A 24,172-nucleotide genomic window follows, 5' to 3' on the forward strand; every position below is an offset into this window, starting at 1 on the left:
TAGGGTCGCGCAACTGTGAGCTTGCATCCGGGAGATAGTGGGTTCGAACCCCACTGCCGGCAGCCCTGAAGATGGTTTTCTGTGGTTTCCCATTTTCACACCAGGCAAATGCTGAGGCTATACCTAAAGCCACGGCCGCTTCGTTCCCATTTCTAGGCCTTTCCTGTCCCATCGTCACCATAAGACCTATATGTGACGGTGTAACGTAAAGCAAATAGCAAAAAAAAAAAAGTAAAAGTCACAGCACCCAAAGACATTCCTGTATTAAACGACTAAAATGTCATCAGGACACTTTTCTCGCCTGATGTGCTCAGCTTGTTAAAAGCCAAATGTAATTAATGTTAATGGCTTTACGCCCCGCTAACTACTTCTACGGTTTTCGGAGACGCCGATGTGCAGGAATGAAATTGAAATGGCTGTAAGAAAGATGAAAAATGGAAGAATGGAAAAACTGCTGGAATAGATGAAATTTCAGTGGAGATGATAAAGGCAGCTGGAGCTGTAGGCCTGCAGTGGACATATCCGCTTCTCAGGAATGTCTGGGAGAATAAGGAGGTCCCTGAGGATTGGCAAAAAGGAATAATCATCCCAATTTTCAAGAAAGGTGATAAGAAAGTTTTGAAGAACTACAGGGGAATTACTCTAATATCCCATGTTGCTAAGATAATGGAAAGGATACTGGAAAGTAGAATAAGGTTTAGGTTTGAGAAGCAGATACAGGAAAATCAGTTTGGTTTCAGAAGTGGAAGGTCAACAATAGAGCCCATTTTCATTATGAGACAACTAATGGAAAAGCATTGGGAGTACGGGAATGATATGGTGATGACATTCATTGATATTGAAAAGGCATATGACAGTGTCCCTAGGACGAAAGTTTGGGACAGTCTGGTGCAAAAAGGAATTGGACAGGGATTAATAAAAATGATCATGGCATTGTATAAGGAATGTTGTAGTTGCGTGCAAACACAAGTTGGCAGGACAAGTTAGTTCAAAATAACTAGTGGGCTGAGACAGGGAAGTGTTCTATCACCAATCCTGTTTACAATAGTAATGGATGACATCATGAGAACAGCAAAAGCAGCATATGGAGGAAGAGAAATGAACATGATGTTATTTGCAGATGATATTGTGATTTGGGGAGAAGACGACAGGAAGGTTCAAGAACAGTTGAATGTGGTGAATGGGAAGATTGAAGAATGTGGATTGAAAATAAGTGTAGAAAAGAGTAAAACTCTTGTTATGACTAGAGGGGAGAAAGAAGGGAAAGATCAGATTAGACTTGTAGACAAGCCCCTGGAAGTAGTGGAAACGTTTAAATACCTGGGGGGTGAATTAATGGAGAAGGCTCGACTGGATGCTGAGATTAGTAAAAGGACTCAAGCTGGAAGTTGTTTCTATCATAGTGTAAGAAATATGTTATGGGACAAAGATGTGCCAATGGAAGCAAAGGATACTATGTACAAGGTGTATTACGTACCCATAACAACTTACGGAGCAGAAACTTGGACAATGACAAAGATGGATGAGAGTCGGATACAGGCAGCCGAAATGAAATTCTTGAGGAGTATGATACAGAAGAGTAGACGAGACAAAATAAGGAATGAGAAAAACCGGGAAGAAATTGGAGTGGAAAAAATGAATGATAGAATAGAGAAGAGCCGACTAAGATGGTTTGGACACATAAAGCGAATGAGCAACGAAAGAATGCCAAAAAAGGTGATGGAAATGCAAATCCAAGGAAGGAGAGGCCGTGGACGACCACGATGGAGATGGAAGGATACCATCCAACGCAGCATTATAGAAAGAAACCAGGACTGGGACGCAGTGTTGGAGGAGGAGTGGTGGAAAGATCGAAGAATGTGGAGAGGAACCATATTTGCCCCTACCCGGCTACAGCTGGATAACGGGAAATGATGATGATGATAATGAGGAGGAGTTCTTTTACGTGCCAGTAAATCTACCGACACGAGGTTGACGTATTTGAGCACCTTCAACTACCACTGGACTGAACCAGGATCGAACCTGCCAAGTTGGGGTCAGAAGGCCAGCACCTCAACCGTCTGAACCACTCAGCCCAACTTGTGAAAACCAGATGAAGTCCTATTTATCTTTATCATGTTTAACTTTTTCCCTCCACAAAGATATTTAATGTTTCTCTTTCATGGGCCCCGTAAGTGGATAGGCCAGCTGTCCCAACCATAAATATATATTCTTTTGGGAATGATAGATTATAGCCCTATAGTACTATGATCTTTCTTTCTTTGGGCCGATGACCTTCGATGTTAGGCCCCTTTAAACAACAAGCACCGAGCTCGATAGCTGCAGTCGCTTAAGTGCGGCCAGTATCCAGTATTCGGGAGATAGTAGGTTCGAATCCCACTGTCGGCAGCCCTGAAGATGGTTTTCCGTGGTTTCCCCATTTTCACACCAGGCAAATGCTGGGGCTGTACCTTAATTAAGACCACGGCCGCTTCCTTCCCACTCCTAGCCCTTTCCTGTCCCATCGTCGCCATAAGACATATCTGTGTCGGTGCGACGTAAAGCCAATAGCAAAAAAAAAAAAAAAAAAAAAACCAAGCATCATCATCAACTTTCTTTCTTAATCAGTTTATCTTTCAGGGTTGGTTTTCTCTCAGACTCAGCGAGGGATTTCACTTCTACCGCTTCAAGGACAGTGTCCTGGAACGTGAGACTTTGGGTATGGTGATGAAACTGGTGAGGAGGGCCATTACCTCGCCCAGGCGGCCTCACCTGCTATGCTCAACAGGGGCCTTGTTGGAGGATGGGAGGATCGGAAGGGATAGACAAGGAAGAGGGAAGGAAACGGCCGTGACCTTAAGTGCCTGGAGGAGAAGTGGGAAAATACGAAAAACCACTTCGAGGATGGCTGAAGTGGGATTCGAAACCCCGCTACTCAGTTGACCTCCCGAGGCTGAGTAGAGCCCGTTCCAGCCCTCGTACTATTTGTTTTCAACTTTCACGGCAGAGCCAGGAATCGAAACCGGGCCTCCGGGAGTGACAGATAATCACATTAACCACTAGACCACAGAGGCAGACTAGTACTATATAATGCTACCTATATGTTTATGTTAGTGCTGAAATTCGATTTCTTACTTTACTAATGCTGAAAGCCCGAAAATGTAATGTTATTCTTTAATATGGGAATCAGTCTAGAAGGAAATGTTTAAAGTGATGTGATATCTATCCAGGTTCGTTGTTATCCTAATACTATGGGTTACAGTACATTTCACGTATATAAAAGACTCCACTTACAAACTTGCTTTTTATCCGCGAATTTCTGCGGCCACAAAAGTCGCTATTTTTCAAGAATGATGACATCTGCACATGGTAGATTGTCTGACTGTGCTGTTTTGAACCTTTCTTCTGTCATTTCGAAGTTATTCGCGATCATGAATAATAAACAATCGGCTTTTAGCAACGGCTGATGCACAATGGCTGGTAGAGCTGCATGCGGTACTGGATCGTGACGTCACAGTGCGCCGCTTACGTCAGCGGCCGTTTCACTCGCCTTGCAGAAAGGCACTATTAAATATTTTTTTAATGGTAGAAAACAAGGCAACTTACCACAATGTAATACGTTTACGTACTATTTCATTGGTGTACTTTTCAAAAAAAATATTTTTGAAAATTATGCATGTTCCCTATCAGAAGAATTCTTAAAAGAATGTTTGAAGTGTGGATTAATTCCTAAGTTCTTAAAATATTTGCAGAGAAAACACATCCCTTCTCCAAACTTACAAAATACTCAAAGGAAAATCAATGATATCTGGGTGAAAAACGAGATCAAGTCACACTACACAAAGAAATCCTTTTTCAATTTACAACTTTATAAGACTCATTTAGAAATCTCCCTTAATATGTCCCCATTAGAATGGGACTCACACCAATTTTGTCAGTGGCAAAGTATTAGAAGCAGTGGCGGCTCGTGAAAAAATCATCCTACGTGCTACAAAAAACGCTAAATACGCTGTTTTCAATCTTCAGTGCAAACAGGATCTTGGAAATATAGATCCTCACTAAGAACACTAGTTTAATCTCACTTGATATACACTGTAGTGGATAAATAATTGGATAAATCTCCACATGAACTTGAACACTAACACAGTGATAGAAAAAAATGCACCAACAATATAACCGCGAGATCAAACACCGCAGAAAGCAACTGAAAATGCTGCCAACCAACTGAATCATTGAGACCTCCTCTATTACCAGCATAATTTACCTTCTAATGCGGGATAACATTTAGGGTCAGTCCAAGATTCTTTGACTCACGTACGAATTCCTTATTTTTGACACAAAAGGAAGATGGATATTTGTTGGTTACCTTAATAACAACGTTATGTTTGCGATAGATTGCCCCCAGTTACGCTGTACACTTGAGCCCAGATGATGCTGCTCTCTAGTGGCAGAATCACTTATCACGTTCAACATCAGGGTAGCAGGAGGCATCGAGCACTTCTACCCCCTTGCGGGAGGACAAGTAACCATAGACGGGATCAGTGAAAGTTGATCCCGGTTGACGGTATACTCCACCGACTACGGGGAGTGCTGCAAGCTTGGCTGCGCCTGCGTATTGCTTCCTGCAGGCTACAGGCCAGAGCTCATTTCACATGAGCACAAGAGGAGTTCCCCGGGAGAACAGAGCTAGGTGTTCGACAGATCTCGTCCTGATTTTCACCTTGGGGATATGGAGGAGGTACCTGTTCAGCTGTGTAGCGACAGGGCAACGGTGGATGTCACATATTAATAGACCGGATAATAGTCGAGGCCTTTTTAGGCAGCCAGTAGATTATATTGAGTGGGTCACTGCTCTGAATTTCCTGATGACCGGGCGAGTTGGCCGTGCTGTTAGGGTCGCGCAACTGTGAGCTTGCATCCGGGAGATAGTGGGTTCGAACCCCACTGCCGGCAGCCCTGAAGATGGTTTTCTGTGGTTTCCCATTTTCACACCAGGCAAATGCTGAGGCTATACCTAAAGCCACGGCCGCTTCGTTCCCATTTCTAGGCCTTTCCTGTCCCATCGTCACCATAAGACCTATATGTGACGGTGTAACGTAAAGCAAATAGCAAAAAAAAAGTAAAAGTCACAGCACCCAAAGACATTCCTGTATTAAACGACTAAAATGTCATCAGGACACTTTTCTCGCCTGATGTGCTCAGCTTGTTAAAAGCCAAATGTAATTAATGTTAATGGCTTTACGCCCCGCTAACTACTTCTACGGTTTTCGGAGACGCCGATGTGCAGGAATGAAATTGAACTGCTGGAATAGATGAAATTTCAGTGGAGATGATAAAGGCAGCTGGAGCTGTAGGCCTGCAGTGGACATATCGGCTTCTCAGGAATGTCTGGGAGAATAAGGAGGTCCCTGAGGATTGGCAAAAATGAATAATCATCCCAATTTTCAAGAAAGGTGATAAGAAAGTTTTGAAGAACTACAAGGGAATTACTCTAATATCCCATGTTGCTAAGATAATGGAAAGGATACTGGAAAGTAGAATAAGGTTGAGGGTTGAGAAGCAGATACAGGAAAATCAGTTTGGTTTCAGAAGTGGAAGGTCAACAACAACAGAGTCCATTTTCATTATGAGACAACTAATGGAAAAGAATCTTTAAGCTTTGTTGGATTCTTGGAATTGGGTCTTTGTTTACTATAGTGTACGTGATATCAGAAAAAGAAAAAAAAAAATTCTTCTGTTTTCTTAATATAGTTGTCTTTGCTTAATAGAACGGTTGTAGACCCTTTATCAGCTTTCATGACAATTATAATATTGTTCTTAATTTTATTTTTTACTTCGAGTATTTGTTTTTTTAAGACCCGGATCTAACTTGAGTTTCAGTTCTTTAGCTAGAGATGGAAGCTTCTTTTATGTTTTGTTACTGACGTCATTACGGATATCATTGGGAAGTTTTATAATACTGGATTCAATTTCAGCAACTGTAGTGATTAGATTGTCTGTTTTATTAGAATTAGGCCAGTTGAATTTCATCCTCTTATTAAGAAGGTTCATTTCACTGTCTGAGAAATTAATGTTAGATAAATTTACAGTTGTAGGGATATTAATCATTTGAGAAGTATGTGTATTTGTTGTTCTATTAGAGTTAATTGATTCTATTTAGTATTCTTTAGAAATGCCAATTACCTATCCAGTGTGTTTCTTGTTTAATGCTTCTAATCAGTGGCGGCCGGTCAATACGTGCTACCGGGCTCCAGCACGTAGCTTGGAACTGTAAGGAATTAATTATTATCAGTACAATTATCCTGGTGCCTTTTCTTTGTTTTGAGTACGGTATAAATTTGTGTTTTGTGAAAAATTCATCTTTTCTTTTACAGGAACAAGAATATCAAAAACTTACAACAATGAATCCTAAGTTACCAACTGCTAAGGCTCTTACCTTAAAAAAGATATACCCGTACGCCCTATTATAAATAGTAGAAATAGCCCCACATACAGACTTTCAAAATTTTTACACTGCTTTTTTAGTAAACCTTTTAAATTTAATAATGAAGCATATGTAACAAAAATCTGTAAATTTTTGTGGTAAATTGACTAATTTCAAACTACAACAAAACTACATAGTGATCTCGTATGACATCACCAATATACAGTATATTTGAATATTCCTGTAACTGAAACTATTAACATCATAAAAACGAATCTTTCGAAACAGAACAATTTGTGTAAATTTGAGATAGAGATTTTATCAATTTATTGAAATTTATACTAAATAATAACTATTTCACCTTTAATAATAAAATCTATCATCAAGAGGGCATAGCTATGGGCGACCCTATTTCAGGTATACTTGCCAATATTTTAATTGATAATTTAGAGACTAATAGAATAATAAATAAAATCAATGGACTCCATCTGTGGTTGAGAGTTGTAGACAACATGTTTGCCATCATTGATGAACAACAAAACAATAGTGAAAAAGTATTAATGTTCCTTAATGAACTCGATAGCAATATCAAATTCACAAAAGAGGATGAAATCAATAGTTCTTTGAACTTCTTGGACTTAAATATAACAAGAGTCAATGAAAAATTTGTATTTCAAATCTACAGGAAACCTTTTGCTCCCCTGACTATAAAAAACGAGTCTTTGCACCCACAATCTCATACACGGGCAACCTTTTTTAGCATAGTTTACAGGGCATTAAAGATTCCACTCTCAATTGATAACCAGAAAAAATAATATTACATTAAAGAATTAGCTAAATTCAATGGCTATAAGCCAGATCTGATTAATAAAATTATTAAGATCAAGGAGATGTGATCTAGACAAGTTGAAAGAAAAGAGAGTGAGGGATTGTTTCAAGGAACATGTTGCACAAGGACTAAATGAAAAGGCTGTGACAGTATTAACAGTGTTGAGCCTCCCCAATAACCTTTTTGGACTGGTGTTATCACTATTGAAATAAGTATCAATTGGCTTGTCTGCAAGTCTAATCTGACCTTTCCCTTCTTTCTCCCCTCTAGTCATAACAAGAGTTTTACTCTTTTCTACACTTATTTTTAATCCACATTCTTCAATCTTCCCATTCACCACATTCAACTGTTCTTGAACCTTCCTGTCGTCTTCTCCCCAAATCACAATATCATCTGCAAATAACATCATGTTCATTTCTCTTCCTCCATACGCTGCTTTTGCTGTTCTCATGATGTCATCCATTACTATTGTAAACAGGATTGGTGATAGAACACTTCCCTGTCTCAGCCTACTAGTTATTTTGAACTAACTTGTCCTGCCAACTTGTGTTTGCACGCAACTACAACATTCCTTATACAATGCCATGATCATTTCTATTAATCCCTGTCCAATTCCTTTTTTGCACCAGACTGTCCCAAACTTTCGTCCTAGGGACACTGTCATATGCCTTTTCAATATCAATAAATGTCATCACCATATCATTCCCGTACTCCCAATGAGTTTACGTAATGCGGAGTTCGCTCCTGTACTGTGTTTGTGGATGTCTCTGCTTAGCTGCGCATGCGCGGGCTGCTACCTGGCGTGACTAGTCTTGTGCTTGCCGACCAAAGCGTCAGTCAGTTCGCAACGAGGAGCCATGATGTGTGGTAGTGGGAACTTTTGCTACGCAATGGCATGGTGGTTTACACTGAAACCACCGTTAATTTCTCTTTAACTGGGATGGATCCCCGTTAGACTTGCAGTTGACCTTCTACCATATTACTAGAATAATTTTTTTTTTTTTGTGAAAGCTTCTTCTGGATTCTTCGTGGCGAGATTTAGTTCAGTGGTTTCGTGGTGATCTACATCAACAATGACCAGGTTTGGATTTTCTAAAGTGTAGTGTCTGAAAAGGTACGTAACAGTGCTATTATTTCTTTCATTCCCCGTGAAGAAAAGTTTCAAGTACTTTCAACTGAACAAGCGTAATAATAATAATAATAATAATAATAATAATAATAATAATAATAATAATAATAATAATAATAATAATAATAATAATAACAATAATAACAATAATAACTATAATAATAAAATTATAATGTCGAATTTGGACTTAGCGTCTTGTGTGTTAATGCATATCGGAAGATGGGATCTTCTAACTAATTAGTCTCCGGAGCGTGGAAAATGCACGGTGGACTGTTTTAGAAAATTTAATTTCAAAAAAATTACATTCATTTCTGGCCAGTATTGTAATATTTTTGCTGTGAACCAAGGTGGCACTTCCAAGGTTTTGAGCTTATCAACTTTCTTTTGGGGTTTACTGTTCGTAATTCTCTGTAACTTTCCGCCTTGTTTTGTATGCATTCTTTCTACCGGGGTTTTCAGTTTATTTTTCCTTGCTACTGTTTATTTTCCTCCTTGCTCTGGAAGGAGGCCTTGCCTTGTTTTCCTGCGACTGTGGCAACGGATGTTTTTTTGTATTGTTGTTTGGGATTGGATTAAGTAAACCGATACGCGGCTCCTGCGTTGTTCTCTGATAATATTTTGGTTGGGTGTATCTTGTTGACTACTTTTCATTTTCGTTAATTCTTTTTCGCCAACCTTTAAGTATGAATTATCTTTTCATTTGGTCGGTGTGGGTGTGTAAACTTCTACGTTAAATTTTTACTTACCTTGGAAACAGCCCCTTGGTGGAAATTGAATAAATTACTCAAGGTGATGAAGAGAAGCGTTCTGCTTAGTATTTAACTGAACTATAATCTTGTTTAATGAAAATAGCATACCTGCCAACTTTTAGAAACCAAAAATAGGAAGATTTTTTAATTCTTGGATTTCATCACATATATTCCACCACGGTCTACGTGAAGAAAGGTCAGGATAAAAGGCATACTTATCTACAGTTACAATGCGAATTGACCATTAAATTTAAAAGCTTAAACTAAGAAAACATAAAAATAGTTACAAGAAAATGTACCTAATCACTCTCATTTATGACATTTCCATACGAATAATATTTGTCACACCGACACGCGCAACAAAATGCATAATACCGTATTTTCTCGCGTGAATTAAGGCACATTTTTGACGAAAAATACAGGCGAAAACTTAGGATGCGATTCAAGGAAATCGGATATTTACACATTATTTACAATTCATTTACATCTAAAAGATACATCAAATATAATCCAAACACAATTGGTTCAACCCATTTGCAGTTATCGTCATTTGGCGTAAATTTTTTTCTGAAAAGCCAAATAGGGTACATCAGATAAGTTAGACACGTGGGTTTAAAGTACCGACACTGGAAAATATTCTTCCCATTACGAGCTGACACTACGACCTGAATGACATACCGGCAACAAAACAAAAAAACTGTCCAACACGAGAACGGCCGGGCATCGAAGGAGGGACCCTGCTACATTAGCCCAAACCATTTGTATCCAATCTTGTACGAGTGACGTGTCCATCCACCCTTTTTCTTGAATACGAACGTGGATCACTGGCGGGAATTTTGCTTTAGGCATTGTTTTTCGTTTTAGAACAATGTAAGGTGCAAGCTTTCTGCCATCAGCTGTTACAGCAAGCAATGCAGTACATCGTTGTTTTTTTGCTTCCGGTAGCGCGTGCGATAACACTGTATGTTCCTTTCTTATCTATTGTTCGACTTATGGTATATGGAAACTGATTGGCGTCTAACCTGCCGTTCCTATAAGGGAGATAAAATATTCCTTCACTTTACGCTTCTCAATCACAAAGCGCTGAAAATGGTTTCAATCATTCGTCACTTTTAGGCATAATGTTGTTCTTCGTCGAAGAGAAAGTCCATTTCTCTTCATAAAATTAATTCAGCCTCGGCTAACCTTCAAATACGAGACAATGATTCCACGTGCCGCGGCTATTTCTCATTCATTAAAATGCAGCATTTTGTGAGAAACGGCTTAACCAACATTGCGTAACAAAATCATATAGTTAAGCAGAAAATCCTCTACTTGTGGAAACTTGCCGCTTTTTGATCCGCGAAATGTTTTGCGAGACTTGTTGGCCGCTTGAAGTGCACTTCTGTTACCGCGGTAGCGCATGTTTCATTTGGACACTGAAAACTTGCTGCCCGCTGCTCGATTCCCGTATGTTTCGGCGTAACTGATCACCGCAAGTTCGTATGATGTAGTACTGTACCAGTTTCTTAGAGTACTGTGGACTGACAAACAATTTTGAGATCACATAATGTCCCGTACGCGAAACACTCGTAAAACTAGTGCCGGCTAATAACAGCACGTTGCCCTGTATCTGGAATGCCCGCTTTCGCAATAGGAAGCCTGCTTCTTGAGTAGTTGACATCTTTATTTCGAAACGCATCCAGAGCTGAGTGATGGATCTTCGAAGTTGTGGGTGTGTCAAATTCCACTTTGGACCCAAAAATATTGGGATGTGTAAATTATGCAAGGGCGTCGATTACGGTACGCGAGAAACTACGGTAGTTTCCTTCAATATCCGGTAAAATGTACAGAAATTTATAGGCATCTCTGAGCACTTGGAGATAACGTTTGTCATATTTGTTGGCATAACGAGAAAAGAAAATACCAGAAAATGTCGTAGAAATGCAAGAAAAAACACGTGGCCTACAACTCCGACGAAACTACGCACAGAAACGATGTTAACAGCGCGCGAACAACACAATAACAAACTCGTTATTTCGTTCCGATTAACTGAGTCGTTAGCGTGCGCCAGCCTCTTGCTTGCAGAACGATTGCCGCCCCGAATCCCCAGCTGTATAAAGCGCACACTCTGCTGTAGTGAGCGAAGGCGACGGACGAAACACTCACGAAATAAAGCATCAAATACGCTTGAAAATTAGATTTCGTAAATTACACAAGCACATAAGAATTTATCCTTTATTCTAGGGGAAGAGTATTGGCCGTACTAGAGGTTATATTAGTCAAAAATCGGAAGAAGTAAAAATAAATCGGAAAATCGGAAGACGAGTTAAAAACCGGAAAGTTTCCGGGTAAATCGGAAGGGTTGGCAGGTATGAAATAGTAATTTACTTGGTTAATTTTTCACGTGATCGATCACATTTTATATTACCTATTAGTTATTTCTGGTAGAAAGGTACGGAGGTCAACGTTTTCTTTTTCCCTAATTCATTGTTTTCCAATTACTTATTTATTATTTGTGAAAAGAATACCAACATTTTTCTTATTTAATGATTTCTAATCTTTGTTAATTATCAGCTAATCGATATCAAAATATTTTCTGATTAATTTAGTTATAGTTAATTTGTTATTTACATTTAACCTTTTCCAAACATTACACTGAATTTATTTTCTGATAACAGTTTTTCCTTTTCCGAATTAACCTATGGTTCATTCCACGTTAAGAAAACAGTATTGCTCTTATGACAACAGGGTTGCCATATCGAATGGCTCTGTGCAAAACACTATCACGGGGTAATGGCGGCATATACATCTGTGAAATTCAATATTTAACTTCAAGATAACAAGCGGAATGAACTATGTTGAAATTTTTTTGTATGAAGTAAAGGGGACGGTTAGTTTACAGGGGCTATTTTCGGTTTGTACAGAATCAGAGGTTAACTACAGCACATAAGAAACCTGAGCATTGAAGTGTGAGGTGAACCGGCGGAGAAAATATACAAATAATATTTTTTATGGGCTCAAAGGGTGAATGATGCATTTAATTGCATTTAATAAATTTCCCCAGACGGGCTAAGTGGCTCAGACTGTTGACGCGCTGGCCTTCTGACTCCAACCAGGCAGGTTCAATCCAGGCTCAGTCCGGTGGTATTTGAAGGTGCTCAAATACGTTAGCCCCGTATCGGTAGATTTACTGGCACGTAAAAGAACTCCTGCGGGACTAAATTCCGGCACCTCACCGTTTCCAAAATCCGTAAAAGTAGTTAATGGGACGTAAAGCAGCAATTATTATTAAATTTCCCCAGGCAACGCGGTGTTCTACTGTGCTGTCGTATCGCTTAACAAAAGACAATAGTAAAAATTAAAAGCGGTCTCAAAGAAAACAGCGGTAAATTAAATGCGCTTAAGAAAGAACAGCTAAATAACAAAAGCAAGCACAAAAAAAACACATGGCAAATCTTTGTATTGGTACAAGTTATGCCATGACTTTTCACTGCACACCACAGCATCAAAATCTTCCGTAACAACTTCTGTACAGTACGAAAATAACAGAACACACACAAATACTATGCAATATACAACCAAAGTAAAATATCTGCCATTAGACAACAACTTTATGGTACTCACCGAATGTTACTTCCTTGCCACTGCAGGCTGAAGTCTTCTATCAATCTGAATCGGACGAAGATTCACTGCCGACAGCAATGATGAAGGGCTCCATTTCGTCCTGCATCAAATCAGATTTCCACATGTCCGCTTCAATATTTTTCACATGTTTCACGTAGTTCGCCCAGTTTTTAGTAGACACGTGTAGGAAACCTTCATCGATGAGTCTTTCCATCTCCCTTGTTTTGAACGGGGTGTTGTTCATAGCAACATAGTGCTTCACTTGCGCCCAAACAAGTTCAATAGGATTCAGCTCACAATGGTATGGTGGTGAACGAAGAACCGTGACACCACTTTCTCTTGCCATTTCATCGATTCTGTGGCGATCGTATTTCCATCGCACACTGTTTACGAGGGCCATCAAGTCTGTTTTCAGCATGTTCTCATCATACACTACACCACGTTCTCGAAGCCATGACCGCAGGTTCTCTTTTTTCCATGCCTTCGTAGGCAGAGCTTCTTTCTTGCGGCTATGATAGGAGGCGTTGTCAAGAACAATAACAGAGTTTGGCGGCAGGTTCGGTAGTAAACGTTGTTGAAAATACTCCTCCAATCATCGTCCATTTCGTTGTGAGCATCTGCGGTATTCTTCTTGCACTGAAACACGTACTTCGCCCCTGGCACGAACCCATTCTCGTTACCAGCATGAACTAACGCGAACCGTGGACCACGACCTGTAGGTGACTTCAGATCGCAAGATAGTCCTGACAGAAAAGCATCCCGTGGAGTTGAAATGGTCTTATCTTTCTATTGTTTCCCAACAGTGTGCCCTGTGTTAACCCACGACTCATCAGTGTAAAATATGTTCCTTCCCTCGTCTCGATATTTCTTAACTGTTGACAGATACTTGTGACGCCAAGATATAATGTCCTCTCTTTCCGTCAAACTAGCTGAATTTCCTTTCCTTTCGTACTGGAAACCGATGTCTCTCAACAAACGATACAAAGTTGTTCTTTTGAACTCGGGAAGGTCTTTATCATTCTTCACAGACTGTAGGACTTGCTGCAAGGTTGGAGGTTGATTTTTAAGGAAAAACTCGTGCACCTTATGCCTTACACCACTGCGAACAAAATCACTGAACTTGACTGACCTGCTGTCTTTCCGTGGTGCTTTACGTTCTCTCATTTTAATCGGAGAAACCAAAGGTCCTCTAGTGGCTGCTGATCGCACTTTATAAACAGGCCTCTCAGAAATGCCTGTAGCTTCAGCAGTTTCTTTAATCACCCAGCTGAGACTTTTATCTGGATTCTTTCAAGAAAGGTAATTAAGTACGTTAAGCACAGTTTGCTTATGTTTCTTCCTCAGTACCTCTCCCTGTTTATTTTTATGGACGTTCTCACCCATAACGCAAATAAATCACTATTAATGATCACTATTAATGTTAAAGAAATCACATAACACTCACTCAAAAGAATACGATTAGGCCTCTACACTGATATAAAGGCTGAAAACACATGCAACAAATAAGTACCGTAAACGACATCTCTACAAAAGAAATCACGGTGTTAATGTTAAAAGAAAGAGATCACACAAATAGGCCCACAAGACAAGTACGCACTGATTTACAGCCTAAACACACACATGCAATAAAGAACTTAACTACAGAAGTGATCTGCCCGCTCTTCACAGATGCTTGTACCAGAGCAACATAGAAGGAAAATGAAGCGAGGCAATGAAACGGTGGCTGTTCCCGCCATTGTACTTCCTCCCTATGAATGTATTTATAAAAAATAAAATGTTATATAGTTATTTTAATATCTCAGGGCAAAAATGCCTCGTCCTTTTTATCTATCTTTCATAATACATTAAAAAGTACAGTATACTATCCCTTAATCACGAGAAATTATGGGTGTCTCAGAGGGGATATGTTCACTCGTTGTAGGTCCGTAAGAGCAATACTGTTTTCTTAACGTGGAATGAGCCATAGGTTTTCTCAAATTAACTTCATTTAAGTTGTTACATCTCATCTAGTACCAATTAAAGATATTTTATGTCACTAAGGTGTAGTTTTTCATTCCCCACTTTCAGTGGAGCACTATCACTGTCTCTTTTGGTAATTGTAACCACGGCCTTAAGCCGCTTCCCTTTTCTGCTTCTGGTAAGTGTGTTATTTTCTCCATTTTGGTTATTTTAATATGTTTAATGTTTGTTTGACTGTGCTTTCTCTTGCTCTTTCTGGTATTCGCTTAACCTCCCCTCATGGGGGCGAATGCACTACCAACCTTCTCACCCGGGAGCACTCCTCCCAGGCGTGTAAGGTTTTTCTGCCCATCGTCCCAAGGGCTGGTTTGATAGCTTAGTGGACGGTGTTGGTCAGAAGGCTCAAGGAAACACAACAAAGGAAGAATGGACAGTCGTGAAAAATGAGGTCAATAGGGCTGCTGAAGAAACGTTAAAAAGGAAAGAAAGATCAACTAAAAATCAATTGATAACTCAGGAGATACTAGACCGGATTGTTGAACAACAAAAATACACGAATGCAAGAAATGATGATGATGATGAATCTTGTTGTTTGAAGGGGCCTAACATCTAGGTCACCGGCCCCTGATGGTATGAAATGAGACAAAATGTAATGACAATGTAAAAGACCAAAATCATTTTCTGGCCAGAATTCAAAACATGATGACGAAGAATGAATGGATATTAATTTAAAACTATCAGTCGATCCGACCTGTAACGCCCCACATTCCCAGAAAATAGCATTAAAAAATAGTATTACTGACCAAAGGGACTATTACTAAAGCACAATCCTGAATCAATGATGCTTGTAGTCTAAAGGGGTCCAAAATCCAGGTCATCGGCCGCTCATAATGGTATTTATCACTGTGAAAGCAGAACGATGGTATTTGTCATGTTGCGGTACTAATCAAAAGTACCGTAGATTTTCGGTATTCCACATATTATGGTACTATGCACAGATAATGTAATGCACACATGTAACACAGACCTATGGTGTTTCTCGCATTGCAGCACCATTTACAAGCAATGCAAATCTATGGTGTTCCTCACATAGGTGTACTAATCACAGGGACTCTTACTATCCCGTGGCGCTCTTCACATAGTGGATACTAATCATAGACAAGGCAGACCCATGGTGTTGCTCACAGAGTGGTACTAATCACAGGTACTGTAAAATTCACCCTGATTCACACACTGTCGCTACTAATCACAAACCGATTGTGTACCAAAAATAGTGGTACTATGCGCAAGTAAAAGCAACCTACGGTGTTCCCCACGTGATGGCACTAATTGCAAGTAGTCTCATGGTTCTAATTCGATCATCCCTTGGTTGCCCCTTTTAGTCGCCTGTTACGACAGGGAGGGGATGCCGTGGGTGTATTCTCTGCCTGCGTCCCCCACCCACAGAGGGGTGTGTGTTTGGTCTGCAAGAGCTATTTTCTTTTGCTCAAGTCTGCCGGCAAGCCGGTTAGGACACCCCTATCCACCCCCCTGCTACGCCAGCGTAGTAGGTTCGAGGTGCAAAAAATGAAGAGGGCAGAAAAAAATACAGGTGATTAAAGAATGAAGTTAATAGAAAGTGCCAGATAGCTAAGGAAGAAAGGGTGATGGAGAAGTGCAAGGATGTTGAAGGTTGTATGGTCCTAGGAAAGGTATGTGATGCAAACAGGAAATTGGAGAAGGGAAATCTAAGTGTATGAATATTAAGAGGTCAGATGGAAAGAGAATGTAATACCCAATGACTGGAACCAAGGAGTCATCATCCCATTGTTGAAAAAAGGTGATAGAAAGAAATGTACCAACTACAGAGGTATAACTCTGCTGTCACATGGCCTCAAAATCTACGAATCCATCCTTGAGAGCAGGATTAGAAAATATGTTGAACCTACACTTGAGAAGGAACAACATGGATTTAGACCTCAGATCAACTACAGATATGCCAACTTTCAAGAAAAGTAATTCGTAATGCACCCGTTAGGGCACCGGGGGAGGACGGGCAGAGGCCATAGATTTTTTTCCCCCGAGATCTGACTACATACAGATCATTGAAAAGTCAATGAGCAACATACAATTCCACCATTTGTAACAATTTAAGGACTGGCATATAAAGAGTGTATGATTCTTACCTGCTAAAGTAACAGGTGATCTGCAATACATATCTGAGTGGAGGTTGAAGGATCATTTATTTTGTTGAGTACTGTAGTTGCTCCCTTAGCAGCTTGTAGTTCCTGTTTGGTAAATGTACATTTGTGACATTTTTTTTCTTTTGATATTATGTGCATCCTCTGCATTAACAGAGCACTTAACAGTTCGGAGTTCATATTAGCACGGAATTCAGTCTCGTTCTTCCTCGTCATGCGCATCTGAAAAATCGCGGCTACACACACTACAAAACACGTGCGAATGAGATTTTGAGGAACGCAGTAAACAGGGCCATTCATTCGAGTATTCCTCCGTAAATTTTGGAACTATTTTTGGTTTAATGTTGTTGTTGCTTGTTGTTTAAAAGGGCCTAACATTTTGGTTTATTACTAGCATCACTAGTCACGGTAACGTCATTGAACGTATTTTCCTGCACAAGAAATCGATCCATTAATTGCAAACCTTTCACATTTCGTAATACTCGATTAGTATATATCCTAAAAGAGCAATATATGCAAATTTGGCAAGCAAAATCGTAATAAATACTTCTTCAGCAGTCACGCACACAGTATTCACAATGAAACGGAGTTTGTCACCACTTTGCCGCCAAAACAGACAAAAGAACTTGCACACTTGCATGGAAGTAAGATCACATGACGAACTAAGGAAACAACTCTGCAAGATATACTACTTCTCAGGTGCCTATTTTTTTAGTACTGCAAGTCTCTACGGTATTTTCTGGAAGCATACACTGCATTCGGCACTTGAAAACTCAAAATATTCTTAAACGAGGGACACAAACGAGCTTTAAATTATTACTGAAAAATCCGAAAATAATATTCTGAGATTTCAAGCTGTAATGGTATCCCTTGCGTATCCTTTTGATCACTTCATACACTTATATTTAAAAATCAATAAAAAATCGTAATTCGTGGTGTGTGATTGGTAAAGGCGTAATTATGAAGGGCGATTCGTAATTATTACGACTGAATCGTAATAGTTGGCATCTCTGCAACTATAGACCTCATTTTTGCCACCAGAATGCTCTATGAGAAGTATTGGGAGAAAGGTAAAACACTTATAACTGTTTTTCTGGACATCGAGAAAGCATATGACCATGTTCCATGCAGGCATATATGGGAATGTTTGAGACATAAGAAAGTGCCCGATGACATCATAGCACGAGTACAACGATTATATAATGAAACCAAGTGTTGTGTCCAGGTCCAGGATGGAAGGTCAGGTTGGTTTGAAATGAAGAGTGGAGTCCAGCAAGGAAGTTGTCTTTCACCACTTCTCTTCATAATCATAATGGATGAAGTTTTAAAAACGGTTAAGAGAAAGGATCCAACAACTAATGCCCTGGTTTTTGCTGATGATGTAATGGTATGGGGTGAGACAGAAGCAGAAGTACAAACTAGACTAGATCTCTGGCATGAAGCTTTTACAACCTTTGGTCTTAAAATCAGCAAAACGAAGGCAGATGGCTTGGTGATGAGTAGAAACTCTCCAACTGTTCATCTAAGAATTGGAGATGAGGAAATGGATATTGTAGACAACTTCCGGTATTTAGGTAGTGTTCTGTCATCAGACAATACCATACATCAAGAGATTAGTAACAGAATACAGAAAGCTTCCAAATTCTATCACGCTGTACGTCAAATACTTTGGGATGAAACATTTCCGTTAGTTTCCAAGATCAGCTTGTACAAAATATATTTAGTACCTATACTGACGTATGGCCTGGAAGCAGCAACCCTTACTGGACCAACAAAGAGTCGCCTTCAGGCAATGATGAAACAGGAGACCCAATTTTGAGGTCAAAGTTCGACAGAGCTTGTCACTCATGAAATGCCGTCTGAAGTTAGAGAAACTGAAGAAGGGATGGAATGCAAGGAGATGGGATCTAGACAAGTTGAAGGAAAAGAGTGTGAGGGATTGTTTCAAGGAACACGTTGCACAAGGACTAAATGAAAAGGCTGAAGGAAACACAATTTCTCCATTCAGCATCCGCCCCATTGTGTCCAAAATAAATAAATGTGTTCCCATTGTGATTCCCTTTCCAAATTTTGATTTCCTTTACTGCCCGTTCTATGTAAACATTGACAGGGACAGGGGGTGGACAAACTGCAGCCTTGCCTCCTCCTTTCTGGATTGCTACTTCTTTTCCAGAGCCCTCGATTCTTACCATTGCAGACTGATTTTTATACAGATTGTTGATAATTCTTGGTATCTGATCCCAATCACATTCAGAATCTCAAATAGCTTGGTCCAATCAATATTATCGAATGCCTTTGCCAGATCTAAGAACACCATGTACGTAGGCTTGTCCTTCTTAACTTGATCCTCTAAAATCAGATGTAAAGTCAGGACTGCTTCGTGTGTTCCTACATTTCTTCTGAGGCCAAACTGATCTCCTCCCAACTCAGTTTCAACTCGTCTTTCCGCTCTTCTGTAAATAACACGTGTTAAAATTTTGTAGGTGTGAGATACTAAACTAATGGTGCGGTAGTTTACACACTTGTCAGCAATGGCTTTCTTGGGAATAGGTATAACAGCATTCTGCCGAAAATGGATGGCACTTCTCCGATAAAAGTTTCGGATCCATCCACAGCTTGCAGTAAAACTCTGTGTTTTGAGTTCTTTTGAGATCTCTGGTGCTTTCAATTGACACATTTCACTAGAAACACCATATCCTAACTCACGTTTTTCTATCACAAATTTGTGGAGTCATTCTTCAATTTCCGGAAACACTGCACTCCGACCACGGAGCGCTCTGCGATCGCCATTACTTTTTAGAAGTTTTTCCTTCTTCTTCTGCCAATCACGATTACACAATTCATCAATATCGTGCTTTCTGCCAACGGCACGATTTCTGTATATTTCAGCTTCGCTTACAACTTTGCGTTTCTCAAGCACAGTAAATGACCGCAGATGCCGTTTTGAATCCATCGCTTACTATCAAGATAGCACTTTCACGGGACAGATGCGGAACTCGAATATGAGCAAGGTAGACTTTCATAACCAACAGTCTCGACTCTCGCAAAGTGCGATATCCTGCAAGATCGGCTATTCGCGCATTCAGCATGCCAGCAACACTTGTGAAACAAATGACAATCAAGCATCCGCTGCAGCAGCTTTCATATTTACCCATATTCTTTGATTTTCCGTATTTCATTACCTTACATTTTGCGTTTACATGCCAATGTAACCGTATTGAGAAAAAATTGATCTTGTTTTCTAGAATGCTACTAAACCACAATAAGACCTGAATACCCATTTACATGTGGTATTTTGAGTACGGTAACCATATTCAAAAGATTTAGAACCAATATTTTGGAGGAAAAAGTGCGGCTGGTATTCGGGATTATACGTTATTTTTGGCAAAGGAAGGATGTGAAAATCTAGTAGTGGAAAGAAGCAGCCTTATGTTAAATGGGAAACCATAGAAAACCATCTTCGGGGCCAACGATGATGGGATTCGAACACACTATCTCCCGAATGTAAGCTCACAGATGTGCGACCCTAACCACACGGCCAACTCATTCGGTAATCTCTTATTTGCCAGTCAGTGTATATTGTCAATTAATTAAAAAAGCTCAGAATAGTAATGAAGAGCACAACTTATTCAATATTTTCTTTTCATGTGATAACACACAGTTAATTGGTTATATATTTATTTTCTAACCTGGAAATTTTTTTTTTTTTTGCTAGGGGCTTTACGTCGCACCGACACAGATAGGTCTTATGGCGACGATGGGATAGGAAAGGCCTAGGAGTTGGAAGGAAGCGGCCGTGGCCTTAATTAAGGTACAGCCCCAGCATTTGCCTGGTGTGAAAATGGGAAACCACGGAAAACCATCTTCAGGGCTGCCGATAGTGGGATTCGAACCTACTATCTCCCGGATGCAAGCTCACAGCCGCGCGCCTCTACGACCTGGAAAATTGGCATTTATATTTTGTACCATAATGAATCAACACGGGCACAGTATCTGAACCAAGATTATGAATATTGGTGGTACATCTGTGACATAGCCTACTAAAATGCCAGGGTGAACTTAGACCCAATCCATCCATAAAGATAATGAATTTAATGCACTTCTCAACAGTGCTTAATTTTGTGAAATTCCAGCTTTATTAATAAAATATATTGTACTAGAAAAGTACATTTCAAATTATTTAAAGTTACATATTTATATATGCGATATTACTAACACTCCATGTGCTTTACTTTCAAGTCTACAACAAGAACGTTCTTACCATCAACTGACCGTGGTCGAGATTCAAACTGCCGCACCAAGTCGTCTTCTTTGATAGTTTCCACAAAGTATTTAGTGATACAGCGCAAGATGAAGAGTGCATTATAGATCTGCCAGCTAAACATATTACTGAAAGGAAAAGAAGATTATAATGTAACACAGAAAACATCTGTTACTGTTTAGAAAAACCTCCATTCGTGGAAGGAAAAACGTACAGTAATCTGGTATGTGAAAGCAAGACCAAGTCTGATAGAATAAAGAATGAGCTAAGAAATAACGAAGAAGTCATTACAACAAAACATTAATGCTTGTCATATCACAAAAAAATCAAAACAGAAGTTTAAAAAATGCAGTAGCCATGTAAAAGACCTTTCAGCTCATGGAAGATGGTTATCAAAAACAACATCATGAAATTGCTAATAACGAAACGGGGTGTAAAAATAACGTATGGCCAAAGTTACGGGACACTTTCCTCACATGTAGAAGAAGAAAATGTTATATGGACATTGATCCGGAAATTATTTACTTCCATGTTAGAACTCATTTACCACGACTCTACATAGTAAGTTAATCATAGGAAACACACAGGAACAGCATACCAGCATACCACAAAACTCTTTCTTACATAAAGTGTTTAAAATACCTCCCATTAATATGCTGTCACAGGGATACATCAGCGCATCCGGGATTCAATGCAATGGCAGGTTGATGCATGTATCAATGTTAACGGAGGGCATTTTGAACATTTCAGGTCGTAAGCCAGTACATTCTATTCCTGTGTGTTTCCCATGATTAATGTACCATGTATAGCTGTTGTAGATGTTGGGCCGATTACAGAAACGATGACTTAAGACAACGTCTACCTAAACGACGTCTAAATCGAGCACAATCTTCCATTGCATAAACAATGTTCACCCAGTTTTTAACTAGACATCGTTTAAAGTTTCAATATTGGTTTGAAAATGGAGACAGAAGTATCTTTCATGCAACTCTTTGCTTGTCGCAACCAATGAAATTCGTTGGTGTGTGCGCCGAACACCAGTCAGCTGTTTGTCTTCCTACACATTACTCAAATATAGCTAAGCATGAACATGACTTGCCCAGGTAAGAAATATTGCTTTTGGTGGGAATTAAATCTCATAATATTATCGACACCAAAGCAACACGCCAGCTTTGATTATAGCGTTGTTATGGTGAGTGTAATCTAGTCGTAATTAGCTTCGACGAAGGGAAGATGAAACAATAGTAATGTGTTGTACGGTCATATAGATGTAGCTTGCATTTTGGAGATCGTAGGTTCGAAATGCATCATCAGCAGCCCTGAAGATTGTTGTCCATAGTTTCCCTATTTTCATACCAGGCAAATACTAGGGCTGTTATTATGGCCACGGCTCTTTTTTCCCAGTCCTCCTCTTTAAACAATAATCACCACCATCACCTCCATTTGCCTTTTCTTTATCATAGTTGACGAAAATTTTTCTGAATTAGCGCGAAGATTATCTATATCTATATACATATATATAAACCACATACAACCTACTTTTTAGTTTTTACTATTATGTGTGCTTACTTGGCAGTAAATATAAGTGAATCACTCCTGGTTGATGTATATGACAGCCCTCTGACGAATGGGACAAGTAATTCTAACATGTATGTAGTTTAAGTGTCCTATAATTCCATGGAAATTACCCCATGTACAATAAAGTACATCGGTTGCCAAGAATTGTATTCCATTTGACAGTTACTGGACTATCCCTTTGTCAGTCTCAAGAAACAACTCTCTTGAAAAGCTAAATCTTATTTTAAGCTCTACTATCCCATACATTTCAAACGAATTGCTGCGATTTCACAGTGGGCGACCCACAGAGAGGCCGTCGGACTCATTTTTCTTCCCAGAATCATCTCAATATGATAATACAAATTACATGTTTCATGGTACATAACCTCTAACTGTGATTCACTCAGCTCATTTGAGGTTAAACAGTGTTCTCGGTAGTGTTTAAACATGGCCGGTTGAACATCAGTTTTAGACAGTGTCTAAGTGATAAATAATGTCTCTGCAATGCGGCAGCGATATTTAGGCACTGTTTAACTGTAGACATCATCTAAACACCGTTTCTGCAATCGGCCCAATGAGTTCTAGCATGAAAATAAGGTGTTTCTACACCTATGTCCATATATTTTGTTCTGCGTGTGAGGAACGTGTCCTGAAAGTTTGGCCTACCTTTTTATTACATCTATATATATAAAATAAGAGTTTTGTCTGTACATTGCTCAGAATTTGAAAAGAATGGTATTTCTGTATCGATCATGTCCACAGTAACAAGAAAATGCAGTTTTTACTTTTCCGTAATTTCTGTCTGTCTGTCTGTATGTACACGCATCACGAGAAAACGGCCAAAGAGAATTTAATAAAAATCAGTATGTAGAGTCGGGGGGTGAGCCGGTACAATCTAGGCTATAAATTATTTTATTCGCGTTGAGTGAAATGGTAGTTTAGGGGAAGGCCTAAAATTCAATTCTCAAATATTTATATTATTAGTGGTCATATCGATAAATACTACATAACTAAAGTTATATAGAATTAAATTTCTGATCATTTACATCTTATGCATTTTTACCGTACCGGTACCGGCTATGATAACACACAGATATTCATGAATTTGGATTTTTGTTGCTAAGTCCATATCAACGCCGAGCCCCGACAAAATAGGTAAACAGAATTTAATGAAAATCGGTATATAGAGTCGGGGAATAAGAAACTACAGTTTAAGCTATAAACAATGTTATTCACCTTGGGTGAAATGGTAGTTTAGGGGAAGGCAACTAAAATTTAATTTTTAAATACCTATGTTCTTGGTCCTATGGAAAAGTACTATATAACAAAAGTTATAGAGAATATAATTTCCGATCATTTATGTTTTATTCAGTTTTACCGTACCGACTATGATAAGAGTGGTATTTCAGAACCAGAATTCTGTGGCTTGGTTCTAAAAGGGCCAATGTCATTTTTTATCGGAATTGAGATATTAACCGATATAAACGCGTTTTATCCTG

At 39.3% G+C, this 24,172-nt stretch overlaps 1 protein-coding gene across 2 annotated transcripts in view; it reads right to left on the bottom strand.

Annotated features, from left to right (window-relative positions):
* Positions 1–24,172, bottom strand: part of LOC136874050 (dymeclin) — a 276,206-nt gene that overhangs the window by 234,256 nt on the left and 17,778 nt on the right. For both annotated transcript variants that reach the window (XM_067147559.2, XM_067147560.2), the window contains exon 3: positions 21,117–21,244. In XM_067147559.2, the coding sequence (XP_067003660.1) occupies positions 21,117–21,244 (128 nt within the window). The remainder of the gene's footprint in view (positions 1–21,116; positions 21,245–24,172) is intronic.

This window comes from Anabrus simplex, chromosome 5 (genome assembly GCF_040414725.1).
Source record: "Anabrus simplex isolate iqAnaSimp1 chromosome 5, ASM4041472v1, whole genome shotgun sequence".
NCBI classification, from domain to species: Eukaryota; Metazoa; Arthropoda; class Insecta; order Orthoptera; family Tettigoniidae; genus Anabrus; species Anabrus simplex.